Raw genomic sequence first — 16257 nt, forward strand, 5'->3', positions numbered from 1 at the left:
CCCTGTGCCCTTGCAGTGATGCCTTCCCGTTATCTCCAGCATGGGCCCATTTATGGTTTGCCTGCTCAGCCAATCAGTGACTAGGACAGGACACAGTTGCAGTCACTGACTGGCTGAATGGGCAATGCCATCCGGATGCCAGACGAAGATGACATCTGGGAAGCTGGGAGAGACCAGCGCAATGCAGGCATGTGAATGGGTAAGTATGCTTTCTTTATTATGTTCCCGCTCCCCCCCTGCCTGCCATTTTCACATTTCCTGGGACTCCCTCTGGAAGATATTATCTTAGTACTTCAAGTAAAATAAAATAAACATAGCAAAAACTACTGCATAGGGAAGGGGGTTAAATGTCTGCAGCTCTGATAGCATGTTCAATGGGACAGCTCCTTTAACAACTGCTTGTTCTGGTGGGGCCGCATTTATGTAGGTGCAGAAGTATGATACTGGCGTGGCTTCCATGTTTAACAGGGGAATACCGAATAGGACAGGAACAGTGAGAACTTTAAGGCTAGGCAGACCGTTTACCACAGACTATTTTCCGTGCCCCATTTATAACTACAGGACAGGGGCAGGGAATTCCTAGTAGCTTTGCTTCTTGCTAACATGACAAAAATTCCAATAATAAAAATGACCATCTGATTTAACAAATTACAGAACACAGGAGGTCAAATACAAAGTTTTGCTGCCTCCACTCATACAGTGGAGGGAAATAAGTAATTGATACACTGTCGATTTTGCAACTTTTCCCACCAACAAAGAGTGGAGAGGTCTATAATCTTTATTCCACTCTCAGGACCTTGAAAATCGGAATGGTTGTTGGCAAAAATCTCACAATTCATGGCCCCATCCATCCTCCCTTTAATACGGTGCAGTTGTCCTGTCACCTTTGCAGAAAAGAACCCTATAATATGATGTTCTGGATCATCCAGATGGTCTTTGGCGAACTTCAAATGGGCCTGGACATGTGCTGTTGCAAGCAGGCTGACCTTGCATGGCCGGACAGATTTTAATTCTTGATGACATAGTGTGTTACTAATGGTAATGTATAAGACTGTGGTCCCAGCTCTCTTCAGGTCATTGACCAGGTCCTCCAATGTATTTCTGGACTGATTCCTGACCTCCTTCAGAACCAATCTTACTAGAGATGAGCGAACCCGAGCATGCAGCATTTGATTACCAGTGGCTGAAGTTGTTGGATGCAGCCCTAAGGCTGCCAAAAAGCTGTCATAGGCTGTATCCATGTTCTCTAAGACTCCCTAGGGCTGCATCCAACTTCTTAAGCCACCGGTAACCAAATGCTGCACGCTCGGGTTTGAACGAGGCCAAACGAGCTCTTGCATGGAGCCAAAGACTGAGGAAGATTGACAGATGGTCAAATACTAATTTCATGCAATAAAATGCAAAATAATTATTTATAAATTATACAATGTGATTGTAGGTGGAAAAACTTGCAAAATTATCAGTGGATCAAATCTTTATTCCCCCCACTCTATGTGCCTCAAAGCCCTGGAGTTTGTATAAGAATCGCTGCTTGTGGGATCAGACTTCAGTGCAGCAACCTCAGATCACTGCCTGACTAGACAAATGACACAGACCCAATGATGTAGCTGTCCACCCGCTGCAATGGAAAATACTTTCTACTTAGCAGACACTGTTTTTACCAATACGTTTTATCTGACAGGCCTGTTTTCATTATCATTTTTCCTCCTGCCAGTACATTTACTTTCCATTAAGGCAGACCGACAACACCCACCGGCAGCACAATGCACTGTCACACATTGATGCTATACAGAACATCACTGCCTGCAGAGTTCCCCAAACATACAGACCATTTACCAGAGATGATATCCGCAGTCTCTATGTCTGTCCCTCTGAAGTGCTGTCAGAACAATAATCCAGTGATAAAAGGATCAAATTCTGTCCAGTGGAGGGGGTTCATAGCAACAGCCATACAGAGCTCTAAAGGCCCTATTACACAAAGAGATTATCGGCCATTATGGGCGATAATCACTTTGTGTAATAAAAGGCAACCATCAGCCGACATGCACGATGTTGGCTGATTGTTGTCTCTCGCCTTCTTTCAACACGTTGAAAGACAAGGGACAACAATGGCAATGATCTCCTGCTGCTGCCCCGTGTAATAGGAGCACAGTGGCAGCAGACTGCTGCTATCCCCTATGGGCTTCCCGGACGATCTAAAGATTGCCCCCTCCCCGCACTTACCTGCTCACAGTCGGCATGTGTAATAGGACCGTCAGCGAGCGGGGAACGAGGAGCAAGCAAGAGCTGACCTTGCTTGCTCCCAGAGATCGCCCCATGTAATAGGGACTTTTTATGTGGTATTATTTATTTTGTATACTATTAGGGCTATGCTTTCACAATATACTTCTATTTTTCATTTTAAGTACCACAGTCATGAAAATGTGCCCAATTCAATATGGGTATATACATGATGCCAATAGCAGATAGTACCATCTCCCTAACAATAGTCTGGGGGGGGTTCTGTGTGCTAAGGTGGTCCCCCACCTTACATACAGTACATACAGGTAGTGCTTTGGAGGAGGAGTGCTCTTTACCTGCTATACTAACATCTTAGAATAGAACTTAATGATTCCACTGAAGACATTTCTCTGATTCCTTGTTTTTAATGACTCCACTTTTCTCACTCCATTGGGGTTTATATATGACCCACAGCTGTAGGATTATCATTATCACTAAAGTATTATGATCCCAGCTGTTCCACTGACTTTAACAATGTTATAGACTAGGGTCAAGGACTACTACCAATGTGCTTGGGATTGTCCCAAAATAGGCATGTAACTATCCACAGGATAGGTGATAAGTGTCTGATCACAGACGAGAACGGGGATCCCATGTCCTCTTTGAAAGGAGCAGTAGATAAAAAAAACACAGTTCTTCGGCATTAGATCTCTACAAGACTGATGGAATAGCCAAGCATTGTACTTAGCTGTATCCATCAGTCCCACAGAGACTGAACGGAAAGGCATTGTGCAACTGGTCAGGAAGGTCTTCATTTCTACAGTTTTAGCTAATAGCCATAAAGGTGGGTATGCTCTGGTCAATGGACACTCAGTACAGCTCTCCTTCACTATTCTGACAATCTGTGACTGGCATTTGGCACATGACTCCCTATACTTAATCCTTACCTTGCAAACATTTTGAGGTCCTCCTGATTTTGAGCAGCAGGAACATTAAGAATGGCTTCCCTCTCATTCTGGGAAAGACTTGCAAGAAGATTCTCTGTAGCTCTTTTATTAACGGGAGAGTCTCCTCCTGGGAGCAGCTCTGCGCTGGAATTGTCCATGCTTGGACTGGTGAGGGTCATATCATCACTACTGGCTGGTGAGCAGAAGACATTTATTACCACAGAGGAAATGTAGCAGTCGCTTTGTTTTAGAGGCAAGTATTATAGTGTAACTGTAAAGTGACTTTCCAGAACGAGCTGTCCTGTGTTTGTACATGAAGAGCAACACTATTTCTGGTCATTCTATCTCTATTATATGCCATTCTCTTTGTCTGCATTTCCTATGCATGGCTGCAATGTCGATGCAGAGGCATCTGTGCTGGCTCCTATAATCTTTGAAATCGCTAAAAGCACGATCTGGCAATCCCACCCCCACTATAGCAAACCTTCAATAGTTCCCAGACCAGCACTGAGCAGTCTGATATGTGAATCCAGGCTATTTACCAGCTATTTCTGGTCACTCCTCCCCCTACCCCCTTTCAATAGGCTATAAGGGGCCAAAGGGAGCGATTGGCTAAGCGCTTTAATCCCTGATTCGATACCTTCTGTCTCACTGCAAAGCATCTCCTGCAGTGGGACAGAGATCGCAAACACACAAACACCCAGGCCCTGACCAATCAAAACATTTGACATGTGTCTGTCTGGTATAGCAGTTCAGTCTATTCAAGTTAACAAAGATGAACTGCAAAACCAGACATGGCCAAATAAATGTGGATGTTAGGGTACTATTAAACGGAACGATAATCGGCCGAATCAGCCCTATCCGGACGATAATCGTTCCATGTAATAAACACAACGATCAGCAGATGACAAAGATCATCGGCTGATCATTGATATATGTTTAGACCTATAATTTTCGGGCACCGACCGCGCATCGCTACGTGTAACATTGGTGCGCGGCCGGCTGACGATGTGCCAAGTGCATACATTACCTATCCATGGTCCAGGGCTCGTCTTGCGGTCCGTGAGTGGGACCCAGGGAGAAGCGGACCGCAAGACAAGCCCTGGACCATGGATAGGTAATGTATGCAGTTTAAGCAAGGGCTGCAAGGACATCGGTAACAATGTCCATGCAGCTCTTGTATTATCGGGCCGTGTAATAGGCCCAGTAAACAAGGGCAGATCGTTTACAATTATTATCGGGCCATGTAATAGTACCCTTACTGTATTGGTACTCCACAGACGGGCTATAGTTAGTGCTACAGCCTTTTTGTTCTGATGGTTAGTGGAGTCATGGAAGAAAAACCAGAACCCACCACAAATTGATAGCCTATTCTATGTGTCACTGTCAGTAGGATGGCTGGTCACACCAGACACACCTGATCAGCCGATTGCTTTGTGAAGCTTTTAAGAAGGGCTTGTGTTATATACAACCTTTTATGACTTTAGGTTTTTAAAAAAACACTTTTAGCTGATGTGGCTTTACTAGCCATCCAAAATGTATACCTATATTTATCAGTAATAATACGAAGAAAAAGACATTACTTGGTGAGCCAAAGCTTAGTGCATTTGGCGTGCTTAAACTTCGACCACCAACTCTTGCAGCGAAAGGTGTATCTTCATCTTTTGACGAGCTGGCATCTTCTTTGGGTGGAACCAATAGGCAAACAAATGTGTGGATCTGGATTAGAAGTCGACGCTGAAGCATCCATATAACCATCTGAATGAGGTGCGGCTGCAAAATCAACATGGACGTTAGTTAGGAAACATAAAACAATCTAAAGGGCAAAATATGTTTCACTCAGTTCTACTTTTTAAGAATTTTTTTTTAAATCCTGTGCATAATCTCTAATTAAATACAGGAAAGACTAAAATGTACAGGAAAGCATTTCAATATTAACATTATATTGTGAAGAAGCTGACAATGTTACCTCCATATCCATATCTTCTATATACAATATGGCGGGGGGGGGGGGGGGCATTTATCAAGAGCGGCCGGGCGTCCTAAATTGCACCCAGTGTACAAAATCTACACCTGCTTCCAGCAGGTGTAGATTTGGATCATGATTTAGGCCTTTCCCCCCCCCGAACCTGTCCACCCGCCCATTGGCTAAGTGGGGAATACAGCAGGTGTACTCCAGGGAGAAGGGCAAATCTGTGCCTTCTCCCTGGCGTACACCACAGCCGTAGCTTTGATAAATATCCCCCTATGTGTTTATTTGCTCCAAAATGCTGACTTGCTCAGTGGAGCAATAGAGCGATGTATGTTAAGGCCAAATTAAGCAACCAAACCCACCATGTGGTTCTATTATACAGCTCTATACTCGTGTGGCCAATGCTCTCTGGTCTGCTGATCGCTGGCTCCATTATAAGGGGAGATGTGCCTGATAATCTCTCTGAATAATAGGCCTTTACATTACATTACCTATGTTTCAGAAACACTTTAGACAAATATGTTAGATAGTGTTTAATGTAGCAGTGCTGTAAATTAAAACATGTGTGGATATTGGGCCCAATTTATCAGAACTAACAGGGAAGCTGGTCATTTGGCCACATAAACAGATCAGATTTGGAAAAATGAAAGTGGTGCAGTCACTAGTTGCTATTGGTGTTAAGACTAGTTATTCTTTGATAAAGAGATCAAATAGATACTTTTCTACTTCTTTTCCTGTTCTCATAAAAGGCTATTATATAAAAAGAGGTGCTCTACAAGGACAAAAACATAAAGACTGCTGTATATACCAAACAGCCCCCTCTGCTGTCTGCCCAGGACCAGTGACCCCATGTTGTGGGTGTATCTTTAAAGTACAAGGACAAACAATGCAATGAATGTTCTTACAAAGACGTTAAGGGTGATGACATCTGGCCAAACCTGTGTACATGACATAGCTTTCCTGTTCATGTTCTATTCATCTGTTACCAGTACATGTAAGTACCACTGTCTCCAGCACTAATGGACTTCATGGATTTACATGGAGTATCCATGTTTTCCAGGACTCCCTGGGACGGCATCCCATTTCTCCAGACGCCAGGAGTTGATTGCTGAGCGCTCAAGTTCGGCCACGTGTTAGGTGAACTTCAGAAAAGTGTCTGGGTTTGACCTTTCTGAAGTTGGGGCAACACTACTGATGAGCCTTGGGGCATAAGCACACTCTAAAGCAGACTTGTGGATCGACACAAAAATACACAGAACAAGTGTGGACCGGGACCCTGCTCTGTATCACTAACACTGTGCGGCAGCGCTATATCGAAGCAGGCGACTGGGAACTACAGCCCTGCAGTTCCTGACAAGAATGTTGGTGGTCGCGGAGGGGCAAGTAAAGCAGTAATAGAATAATAAAGGACATTTAATATGACTTTACCTCTTGCCCTGGTGGTGATAATGGGTTCTTAAATTCTGATAAAGAAACAGGCAGTGAGAACTTGGACAGGACTGAGGGGAGGTCATGTGCAGGGAACTGATGTGAAAACTGCTCTGCCAGAGAAGAATAACTGGAAAACATAAAAGAAAGACAAAAACTACATCTTATCTCTTAGTAGCGTGTTCACACCGTGTTTTTGTTTTCATTTAACATATTTGTTTAAAAAAAAAATTGATAAGTGACCAAACATTACGGACCTTTTTTATAATGTAAGTCTGTACCATCTGATAATTTATCTGTACTGTGTAATAGGCAGCAAATCAGGACTAGAGAAAAGCGCAACTCGAGCATTTCGGCATTGGAATACCAGTGGCTGAAGAAGTTGGGTGCAACCCTAGGGAGTCCGGGAAAACATGGATACAACCTATGGCTGTATCCATGTTTTCCAGGCAGTCCTAAGGCTGTATCCAACAGCCACAGGTAATCAAATGCTGAAATCTTCTAGTGAGGAGCCTGAATAAAATAAACAGCACAGAGATACAAGCGAGGCCTTTATTACTATTTTCTTCATTACTAATACAATCCCATGGTATTATGGTAAGACATGAAGAGGCATAACATGTCCCTACTGTTCCTCCTATCATACTGTCTGCACTGGAATGTTACAAATGCACTGGAATTCACAAACTTGCTACCAAATAATGAATATACTTACAGACTAACATTTGCATTTGGAGATAACATGTAGACATTGTTTTCACACAGAGGATAAATGATAATCGCTTTACCCCAATATACTAAGTGTGCAGCAAGCTGGAACACCTGGAGGAAGAGAGATAGAAATATATAATACAAGCTGCTAATACTTATACCCATCACAAGGGACTATATCTACAATGCATTTAGAACCTTCAGAACCTTTTCACTCTCTCTCTCTCTCTCTATATATATATATATATATATATATATATATATATATATATATATATATTACACACAGTGGTGCCTTGGATTATGATCAAATTTTCCCATAAGAAATCACTGATATGCAGACAACTGGTTCCACACCCCAAAAATAATGTTTTTTTTAAATTCTGAATAACAGATGAGAACAGATGAAACAAACAAGAAACCGCTTAATAGGTGCTATTATAAGTTACTGTACAGTATAGCAATCATCACACTGAGTAAAATATATTCTATGTGCATAAATCTGGAAAAACAGCCGCAGTTTGTAGATACAGGATGGAGCTGCAGATCCCCATAATGCAGTAGTGTAGTACAACAGGCTAGAATAGAGAAGCAGGGCTGCTGTCAGAGGTCTGTGTGGTCACCTGACAGCAATGGGGAAGGGGTGTGTGTTCAGCATGGACCAATCAGGAATTGAGAATTACTGAGCTATACAGGATGACAGTGACAGAAACTTTTCTATACAGCAGTGTGAATGGCTGGGTGTAAGTGCAGGCACATTATAATAGCAGTGTGTATAGCTGAAAGTGAGTGCAGGCACATTATAGCTGAAATAGAGATGGGAAACACAAGGGCTGACAGAGACTGCAGGGAGCATGAAGGAATGATCAGGGCAGATGTGGGCACATACATGCAGCACTCTCTGTTCAGGGAGAGAGAGGTTACAGCTATGAAGAGATTACCTTCACAGTCCTGTCCCCTGATGCAAACCTTAGCCTGAAGTGGATCTGCCATGATTTGGAAGATGAGGGAGACTTCCTGGGTCAGAGTACAGTGCTGTAGACCAACCTGTACAGGCCATGCCCCTCCCCTACTCCCACCCAGTACAGGGAGCTCTTAAACCAAAGCAATGCTTTTAAACCAAGTTACGACTTTGTAAAACTGTGAGCTCTTCTTGCAAAATGCTCTTAATCCAAAGTTACTCTTAAACAGTCTCAAGACTGTAGTCAGAGCGCTCTGGACCAAAGATTTACCTTCTAGCAAGAAAATGACCCTAAGCACATGGCCAAGACAACACAGGATCAGCTTCGCAACAACTCTTTGAATGCCCCTGAGTGGCCCAGCCAGAGTCCTGACTCAAACCCAACCTATCATCTGGAGACACCATCTGGAGAGATGCCTGTCCTCTGAAAGGGTCTGAAGACTTTCTACATGCATTGCATACAGAGATACTGTACCACAGTCAAAGTGCAATGCTCTAGATGAAGCCAATATAATCATTATAGCTATAAGTTGCTATTACCATTTGCAGTGTAAACAAGTCTGCCTTATGGTATAGTCACACAATGATTGCATACATTTGCGTAAATTAATGCATCTTCGCAGAAAGAACCCATTCTGGGGTATATTCACACAAGGCAGATCCTGCAAGGAGAAGATTACTTAGTAGAAATTGGTCACTTCTGATGTGTACAGAATAGTGGCACAGAACACTGTAACACAATAGAAAGAATAATATGCATGCGGTACCTGTAATAGGGCGAGGTCAGCGTCCTGGGCAAGTTGTTGTAGATTCTTTACTGCACTTGCAGATTTGATAATTCTTACTAAAGCTGGAGAACAATCCAGTGGGAGGTCATTCAGCAAACTTTTCTCATCCTTAAGGAGCAGAAGAGCATGATAGGGCCTACAAGCAGAAAGGTCAGCTGAGCTCTTCATTTGTCTTTAAATGACATGAGGGCCCTATTACACGAGCGTAAGGCCTTATTACACGGAGCAAAAATCGGCCGAATCAGACAACGATCAGCTGATGAAACTATCATTGGCTGATCGTTCATTCAGGTCCAGACCTAAAATTATCGGCAGCACATTGCTACGTGTAATAGTTATGGCACTGTCTGAAGTGACAGGCCTTTCAGCCAATCACCAGGACAGCTCCACTGCACTGTCCCAGTGATTGGCTGGGCGGCCTGTGACTTTACACAGTGCCCGGAGTGGGCCGAAGCTAGCATGACGTTAGGGAGCATGGACAGATATGTAGGAGTTTATTTTTTTTTATCGGGCAGTGTATGGGCTCAGTAAGCTTACAGAGAGTCATCGGGCTGTGTAATAGGGCCTTAAATCTGACAAAAATCTTTATTACATTATCACAGTATCACCTAAAGGAGAAATTTAAAGGGTAAGCGCTCTGATAAAACGATTTTTATGAAGAATAACACAGTATGGTAAAAAAAAAAATCCAGAAGAAAATAGATGAGCAGTTGTCAATGGTACACACACACGTACTGGATCTTCAGGGGATTTCTCGCTGCAAATTGACATCCCACTGCGAGTATGTAACTGACAGCCCCGTTAAACCCCGCCAGCTGCAGCATACTGTACCTGGTCCGCGCTGCTGCCTGCTTCAGGAGCTCCCGGTGTCTGGATGTCCCGCTCAGCCAGTCAGTGTGGTGCGGCAGGGCAGCGCACTGATTGGCTGACCAGGTACAGTATGCTCCAGCTGGCGGGGGGTTTAACTGGGCTGTCGGTTACATACTGTCCATCCTGCTGTGAGTATGGATTCTCATAGAAACTGAAAGACAAGGGATCCGCAGCTGGTTTTGCTGCAAATTTGCAGCAAGAAATCCGCTGCGGATCCGGTTTGTGGGTTTGTACACCAAAGGAGACAAATTCCTTTTATAAAAAAAATTGCCAGATAAGCCAATAATGTGGAATGATAGGTATCCTTAGGTACATGTTTTAAGTGCTACCATTAAAGTAGTTTGAAAAGGGTCAAATTGGTTGAAAAGTACAACACAAAACAAGATGGCCAACATGGAGGAGCATGTGACCATGCCCTGCCCCCCAGTGTCTACCACTGAAACTGCATATTTCTATGGAGGACACAGGGGGCGGGGCATGGTCACATGTGCCTCCATGTTGGCATCCTTTGGACAGACTTACCACAGAGCGGGGCAGCCCAGGGGAGTCTGATTCTATGAGGTACACAGGGAGTTGCTGTCAGTATATACAGTGAGTACACTTACTAATACTGTACACTGAACTATTTCACTATAAAGTGGCCAACCCCTTTAAAAATATAAGGAAACGTTATCTTTTTTTGGGGTGTAATTTTAAACCAAGACATATCTAAACACAGTGTATACAGTTTATTGTACGATTGGTGCACAAGCTTTTGCATGGAATTATACGCTGAATTAAGTCATGTTGGTATCTCACCTGATGGACTTTAAACTTCTTTCTATTGCTTCTGGAGGAATAAAATTTGCACCAACACAATGAATTTTATGTGGTAAGCAAAAGCTAACTTCCAGCCAATTGTTTATATGGAGACGGACCACACCTGTAGTACAAAGACTGGAAGAGAACAAGTCATGGAAGAGATAATGAACACAATATATACACAGGTCCTGTTGCTTCACTAGATGCCAGGTTTTATGCAAAAAAATAGATAAAAAATTGGATGCATTTGTATGCACCTATTTTGATCAGTTTTTCCATAGACTTCCATTTAAATAAAAATAAAAAAACGGCTCAAAACACATCCTTTAAGAATACTATTTTTTTTCATAATGGAAGTCAATGGAAAAACAGATCAAACCGGATGCACACGAATGCATCCATTTTTCATCCTTTTCTTGCATAAATATATGAAAAAAAATTGATTGCAAAAAGCAGTGTGAACACAGCCTTGATGTGTATATGTTGCCCTGGATAAAGCCATCTAGCAGTCTGGTATCCTAATCCTATAAAATCAGTGCTTTGAAACACCCAACTTTCCCCAAAGTCAGTGACCCTGGGAATCCTATGACATTCAAGGTTTGAAATTTAATTGATTGGGTAAAAAATGATCATACGCTGACCCAGAATAGCCAATCACATGCCACAAGGACACTCTTTTACATGCGTCTGGGCTATTAATCATTCTGTTGCACGTTTTGAGAGAAATCCACATCTGAAGTTGACATTTTCTGTAATCTGCAAAGTATATATGCAGATACACCCCTGAATTAGCTCTGATGAAGTTCAATGGAGTTAATGCATAGTGTTTTTAATGCGGAATTACCATCAAGAATAAGGGTATGGTTCAACAATGTGAATAGTGCATGCCTACAAAATCACTGTGGCCAATGGCCGCACAATTTTGCATGTAAAACGAACGTATTACTGGCACCATTTGCTAATGTATGCATGTATGGCCATATCCACATACACTATTCACATGCTATAGGCTGTAATACTACTGGATGAGCAGGAAACTGTCTGGTGTTATTCCTGTATTTTGAGTGGGTACATCTAGAATACAGAGGGCTGGAATATGTATGTCACGGATAACTGGCGATATCAGAGACTGGGAAAGTCCTAAAAAAATGTTTTTTATTCCCATATTACACTGTAAAGATAAAACCAATTTTTGAGAATTTAATATTATAATGGTTTAACCAGGGTTGTTCAGTTTATATGCTCACAAAGTCATTTAAACAGCAAATAACAGCTTTTATTTTATTTTTTTGTATAATAACGGCTGTTATTTGCGCTATGTGAAGGCCGTCTGATAAAAAAGTCTTTAAATCAGCCACCAGATGGCAATATTTCACTAGAAAAGACCATGTCATTTTAAACATGTATCTATTTAGAAAAGCCACTAGGTGGCGATGTTAACTGCTAAATACCATTTCAGCCATGGGATACTTGCATTTTTACAACACACAAATAGAATAAAACAGAGTATTACCCACAAAAATTATAAAGTGGAATCAATTTAAAACGTACATGATAATATATTTAGGATATGAATACAAGACATACCTGTCATAAGCCTCCTTTAGGTCTCTTGCTAGTTTGCACTTTGGTAAAATATGGTGGAATGGCGATTGCGGACCCTCATCCGCTGTAAAAGCACAAATATGATAAGCATTGGCCAAGAAACATAATAACTATGCAATCAAAAGTGAAATGTGTACTAGCATGTTCACATTGGGTGATAATGTTAGGGGCATGGTAATTGTTACATTCTTTGCAGATTTTGTGTTAGTTTAAAAAAAAAAGCGCCTACTTTTTACAGCAAAACCAGTATTGCTGCACATATAAAAAATACTAGCGTGACCTCAGATAACAGTCAGCGGACAGGACTATAGATAATGCCGTACAATCAGCCAGTGATTAAAAATAATATATATCACATACAGCGCTTTGCATCTCATCTTATGTAAACTACAACTTTCACTCATTTGTTTGGTGGCAAATAGTAATGGGACAATCTGGGAGGCGACTGATGACAACCCATTGGTTATTTATATGTGAATAAAACTACAACAACATAAAGGATTTTCAAGATTTTGTGTCAAAAAGTTTAACGTTTTTGTGCAATCATTTCATCAAAAATGTGTAACTTTTGGTTCCTGGTCCACCTCACAAGTATAAAATATGTGCAGCATGAAATCTTATAATTATAGCTAGTCTTATAGGCAAGTTTCATTTATACCCTATATCTCTGCACACGCTACACAAGATGACAGTACATACACCCCCATTTACTTCCTAACATGTTGTGCACTGATGGATATATTTTGCTTAGAGTTCTCGGTTTACTGTTATATAAACTTACCGAATAATAACTTATATAAACTTACCGAATTATGTAGCTACTTAAATTGGCCACTAGGTGGCAATATAAACTATAAAATATGATTCCATAGAGACATACTTATACAGTAGTATTCCCATCTAGACATGGCATATGGATAGGACATGCTATAAATGTATGATAGATGTGGGTTCTACATCCGGACATCAAGGGTCCCCCGACCCCCTCTGGCCTGCTTGAGGCTGCTGTTGGTGGCTGGGAAGCGGAAATTTGTTGCTTTGTTTGATGTTATGCAGAGCATGGCTCACAGTGCTACACCGTTTAAGTTACTATAAAGTAAAGAGCCACACAAACTGTGTAAAACAGTCAGCTTCAACCAGGAGGGAGGCTTTATTATCAGGACATGTGTGGGTCCTTGAGGTAGGACATGCATCTTTTCTTTGAATAAACCATAAACATTGATATTGGAAAACCCCTTTATTTAGAAGGCCTATCAAGGATTTGTTGCTCTTTAATCCCTCTTTCCCTGAATTTTTTTCTTTTTCTCTATCCCTGAATTCACACACTTTATTTATGAACATTTTTAGACATTTTTTTTTTTTACGTTGTTTGTGAACCTACTTCCAGAACAATAACAGAGCTGACAAACCCCACGACACTCCTTCATCAGTACCATTCTCTATCTTCGCATATGGTGATAGCCCGGGGCAGCAATAATTCCAATAATATTACCTTATTTCCACAAAAATGTATCTGCCTATTAGAAAGAAGCAAGCTGGCCAGGCACATTATATTAAAGGGGTTACCAGCGCTACAAAACATGGCCACTTTTCTCCAGAGACAGCCCCACTCTTGTCTCTAGTTCAGGTGCGATCTGCAATTAAGCTCCATTCACTTCAATGGAACGTGGTTACAAAACCTGCACCCAAACAGGAGACGATTGGTGCTGTCTCTGGAGAATGTTTTTGTAGCGCTGGATAACCCCTTTAAGGTGGGCCAAACACACAGATTTTGACCGGATTTATAGGCATTTGGATTTCAACCAACCTCATCCCTTTATTCTAGTGGAAATAAGCTGCCACCAGAGGAGTCTGGCAATGGCTCTCTCAGCATTTACAATACATGGACATCCTGCTGAGCCAAGCAGAGAGATCAGGAGCAATGGCCGTTAGCTGATCATACAGCTTTGTACAACTAGCTGTGTTTGAGCTACATTGTATGGAAAAGGGTGTTGTGTGCTTTATAAACCAGTACCTATATATGAGTTATATAAGTGTTGTGTGCAGCTTTAGGTCAGGAGGGGTTTATAGCCACAAAAATTAACAATGATTGTCTCCATTCACTGACTGCAGCAACCTTGTAAACTCTCAGGAATAGTGAGAACAATAACACTGATATTATTATCACCTCCTTTATACCCACAGAGGTCATTCTTCTACTCACTTTCAGACATTGCAGTCACTTCATCCTGGATTGCCAGGATCAGCTTTGCCTCTCTAGTTAGATACTGGCAGCGGCGCTCCTCGTGCTGTAATACAATGGCGATTCTTCGAGATAGATTGTGCAAGCAGTTTATCACAGATGGGTCTGCATTCGCCTTGAGAACAAGAGAAGAGACAGCCATGATTATTAGTAATACTGGCCAAACACAAGGCCACATCAGACATGGGAAGTGCTGGCAATGTGCTCAAGAGAGGAGAACAACCAATGTGTCCACGAGCAGAAATGATCTGACACTATTAAAGGGGCACTAAACTTCATATAAAAAGCTGCTTACATCACTTACACACATGTATGTAGGGTCCCTGGTTATACTGCTATATATACTGATAGTATATATATATATAGTATCAGTATATATACTGATATATAGTAGTGATCACAGGGCAGGGGGTATTGTGACCAGAGATGAAAAAATATAAAGTAGGAACGTAGCAAATTGCTTCCTTCCTATCTGCATTCTGCTCATCAGGCTGCACGCTTTGAAGTCTACTCCACTCCGTGTCGCTCCTCCCCGGGTGCTGGGAAAAGATGGATTCAGTCCTGGGAAACTGGGAGAGCAGAATGCAGATAGGAAAGAAGCAATTTGCTTAGTTCCTACTGTAGATTCGCTCAACTCATAATTTTGACCACGCATTCAATATTTCTATGACGAACAGCACAGACGGCAGCATGCCTATATATCTATGTGATAATATCCGCAGCATGCTCATATATTTATGTGATATCCACAGTATGCCTATATATTTGTGTGATAATGTCTGCAGCATGCTTATATATCTATGTAATAATATCCACTGCATGCTCATATATTTATGTGATATCCGCAGTATGCTTATATATCTGCGTGATAATATCCGCAGCATGCTTATATACCTGTGTGATAATGTCCACAGAATGCTCATATATCTGTGTGATAATGTATGCAGCAAGCCTATATATCTGTGTGAAAATACCAGCAGCATGCTTATACAGTATATCTATGTGATATCTATCCATATATGTATGTATGTATGTTATATATCTGTGTGAAAATACCAGCAACATGCTTATATATCTATGTGATAATGTCCGCAGCATGCTTATATATCTGTGTGATAATGTCCGCAGCATGCTTATATATCTGTGTGATAATGTCCGCAGCATGCTTATTTATCTGTGTGATAATGTCCGCAGCATGCTTATATATCTATGTGATATGTTATATATCTGTGTGATAATGTCCGCAACATGCCTATATATCTGTGTGATACCCGCAGCATGCTTATATATTTATGTGATATCCGCAGCATGCTTATATATTTATGTGATATCCGCAGTATGCTTATATATATGTGTGATGTCCACAGCATGCGTATATATCTGTGTGATAATGTATGCAGCAAGCCTATATATCTGTGTGATAATGTATGCAACAAGCCTATATATCTGTGTGATAATGTATGCAGCAAGCCTATATATCTGTGTGAAAATACCCGCAGCATGCTTATATATCTATGTGGTAATGTCCACAGCATGCTTATATATCTATGTATGCTATGTATGCAGCAAACCTATATATCTGTGTGAAAATACCGGCAGCATGCCTATATATCTGTGTGATAATGTTCGCAGCATGCTTATATATATCTATGTATGCAGCAAGCTTATATATCTGTGTGATAATGTCTGCAGCATGCTTATATATCTGTGTG

The 16257-nt window shown here is 41.5% G+C and overlaps 1 protein-coding gene across 4 annotated transcripts in view; it reads right to left on the reverse strand.

The window, feature by feature from the left end:
• Positions 1-16257, reverse strand: part of NPRL3 (NPR3 like, GATOR1 complex subunit) — a 38692-nt gene that overhangs the window by 5268 nt on the left and 17167 nt on the right. For all 4 annotated transcript variants that reach the window (XM_069983647.1, XM_069983645.1, XM_069983648.1 and 1 more), the window contains 8 exons: positions 14507-14660; positions 12286-12367; positions 10696-10833; positions 9007-9163; positions 7283-7389; positions 6568-6697; positions 4751-4940; positions 3168-3360 (listed from right to left, as the gene is read on the reverse strand). In XM_069983647.1, the coding sequence (XP_069839748.1) occupies positions 3168-3360; positions 4751-4940; positions 6568-6697; positions 7283-7389; positions 9007-9163; positions 10696-10833; positions 12286-12367; positions 14507-14660 (1151 nt within the window). The remainder of the gene's footprint in view (positions 1-3167; positions 3361-4750; positions 4941-6567; positions 6698-7282; positions 7390-9006; positions 9164-10695; positions 10834-12285; positions 12368-14506; positions 14661-16257) is intronic.

The sequence above is a fragment of the Dendropsophus ebraccatus genome, chromosome 9 (assembly GCF_027789765.1).
Source record: "Dendropsophus ebraccatus isolate aDenEbr1 chromosome 9, aDenEbr1.pat, whole genome shotgun sequence".
NCBI classification, from domain to species: Eukaryota; Metazoa; Chordata; class Amphibia; order Anura; family Hylidae; genus Dendropsophus; species Dendropsophus ebraccatus.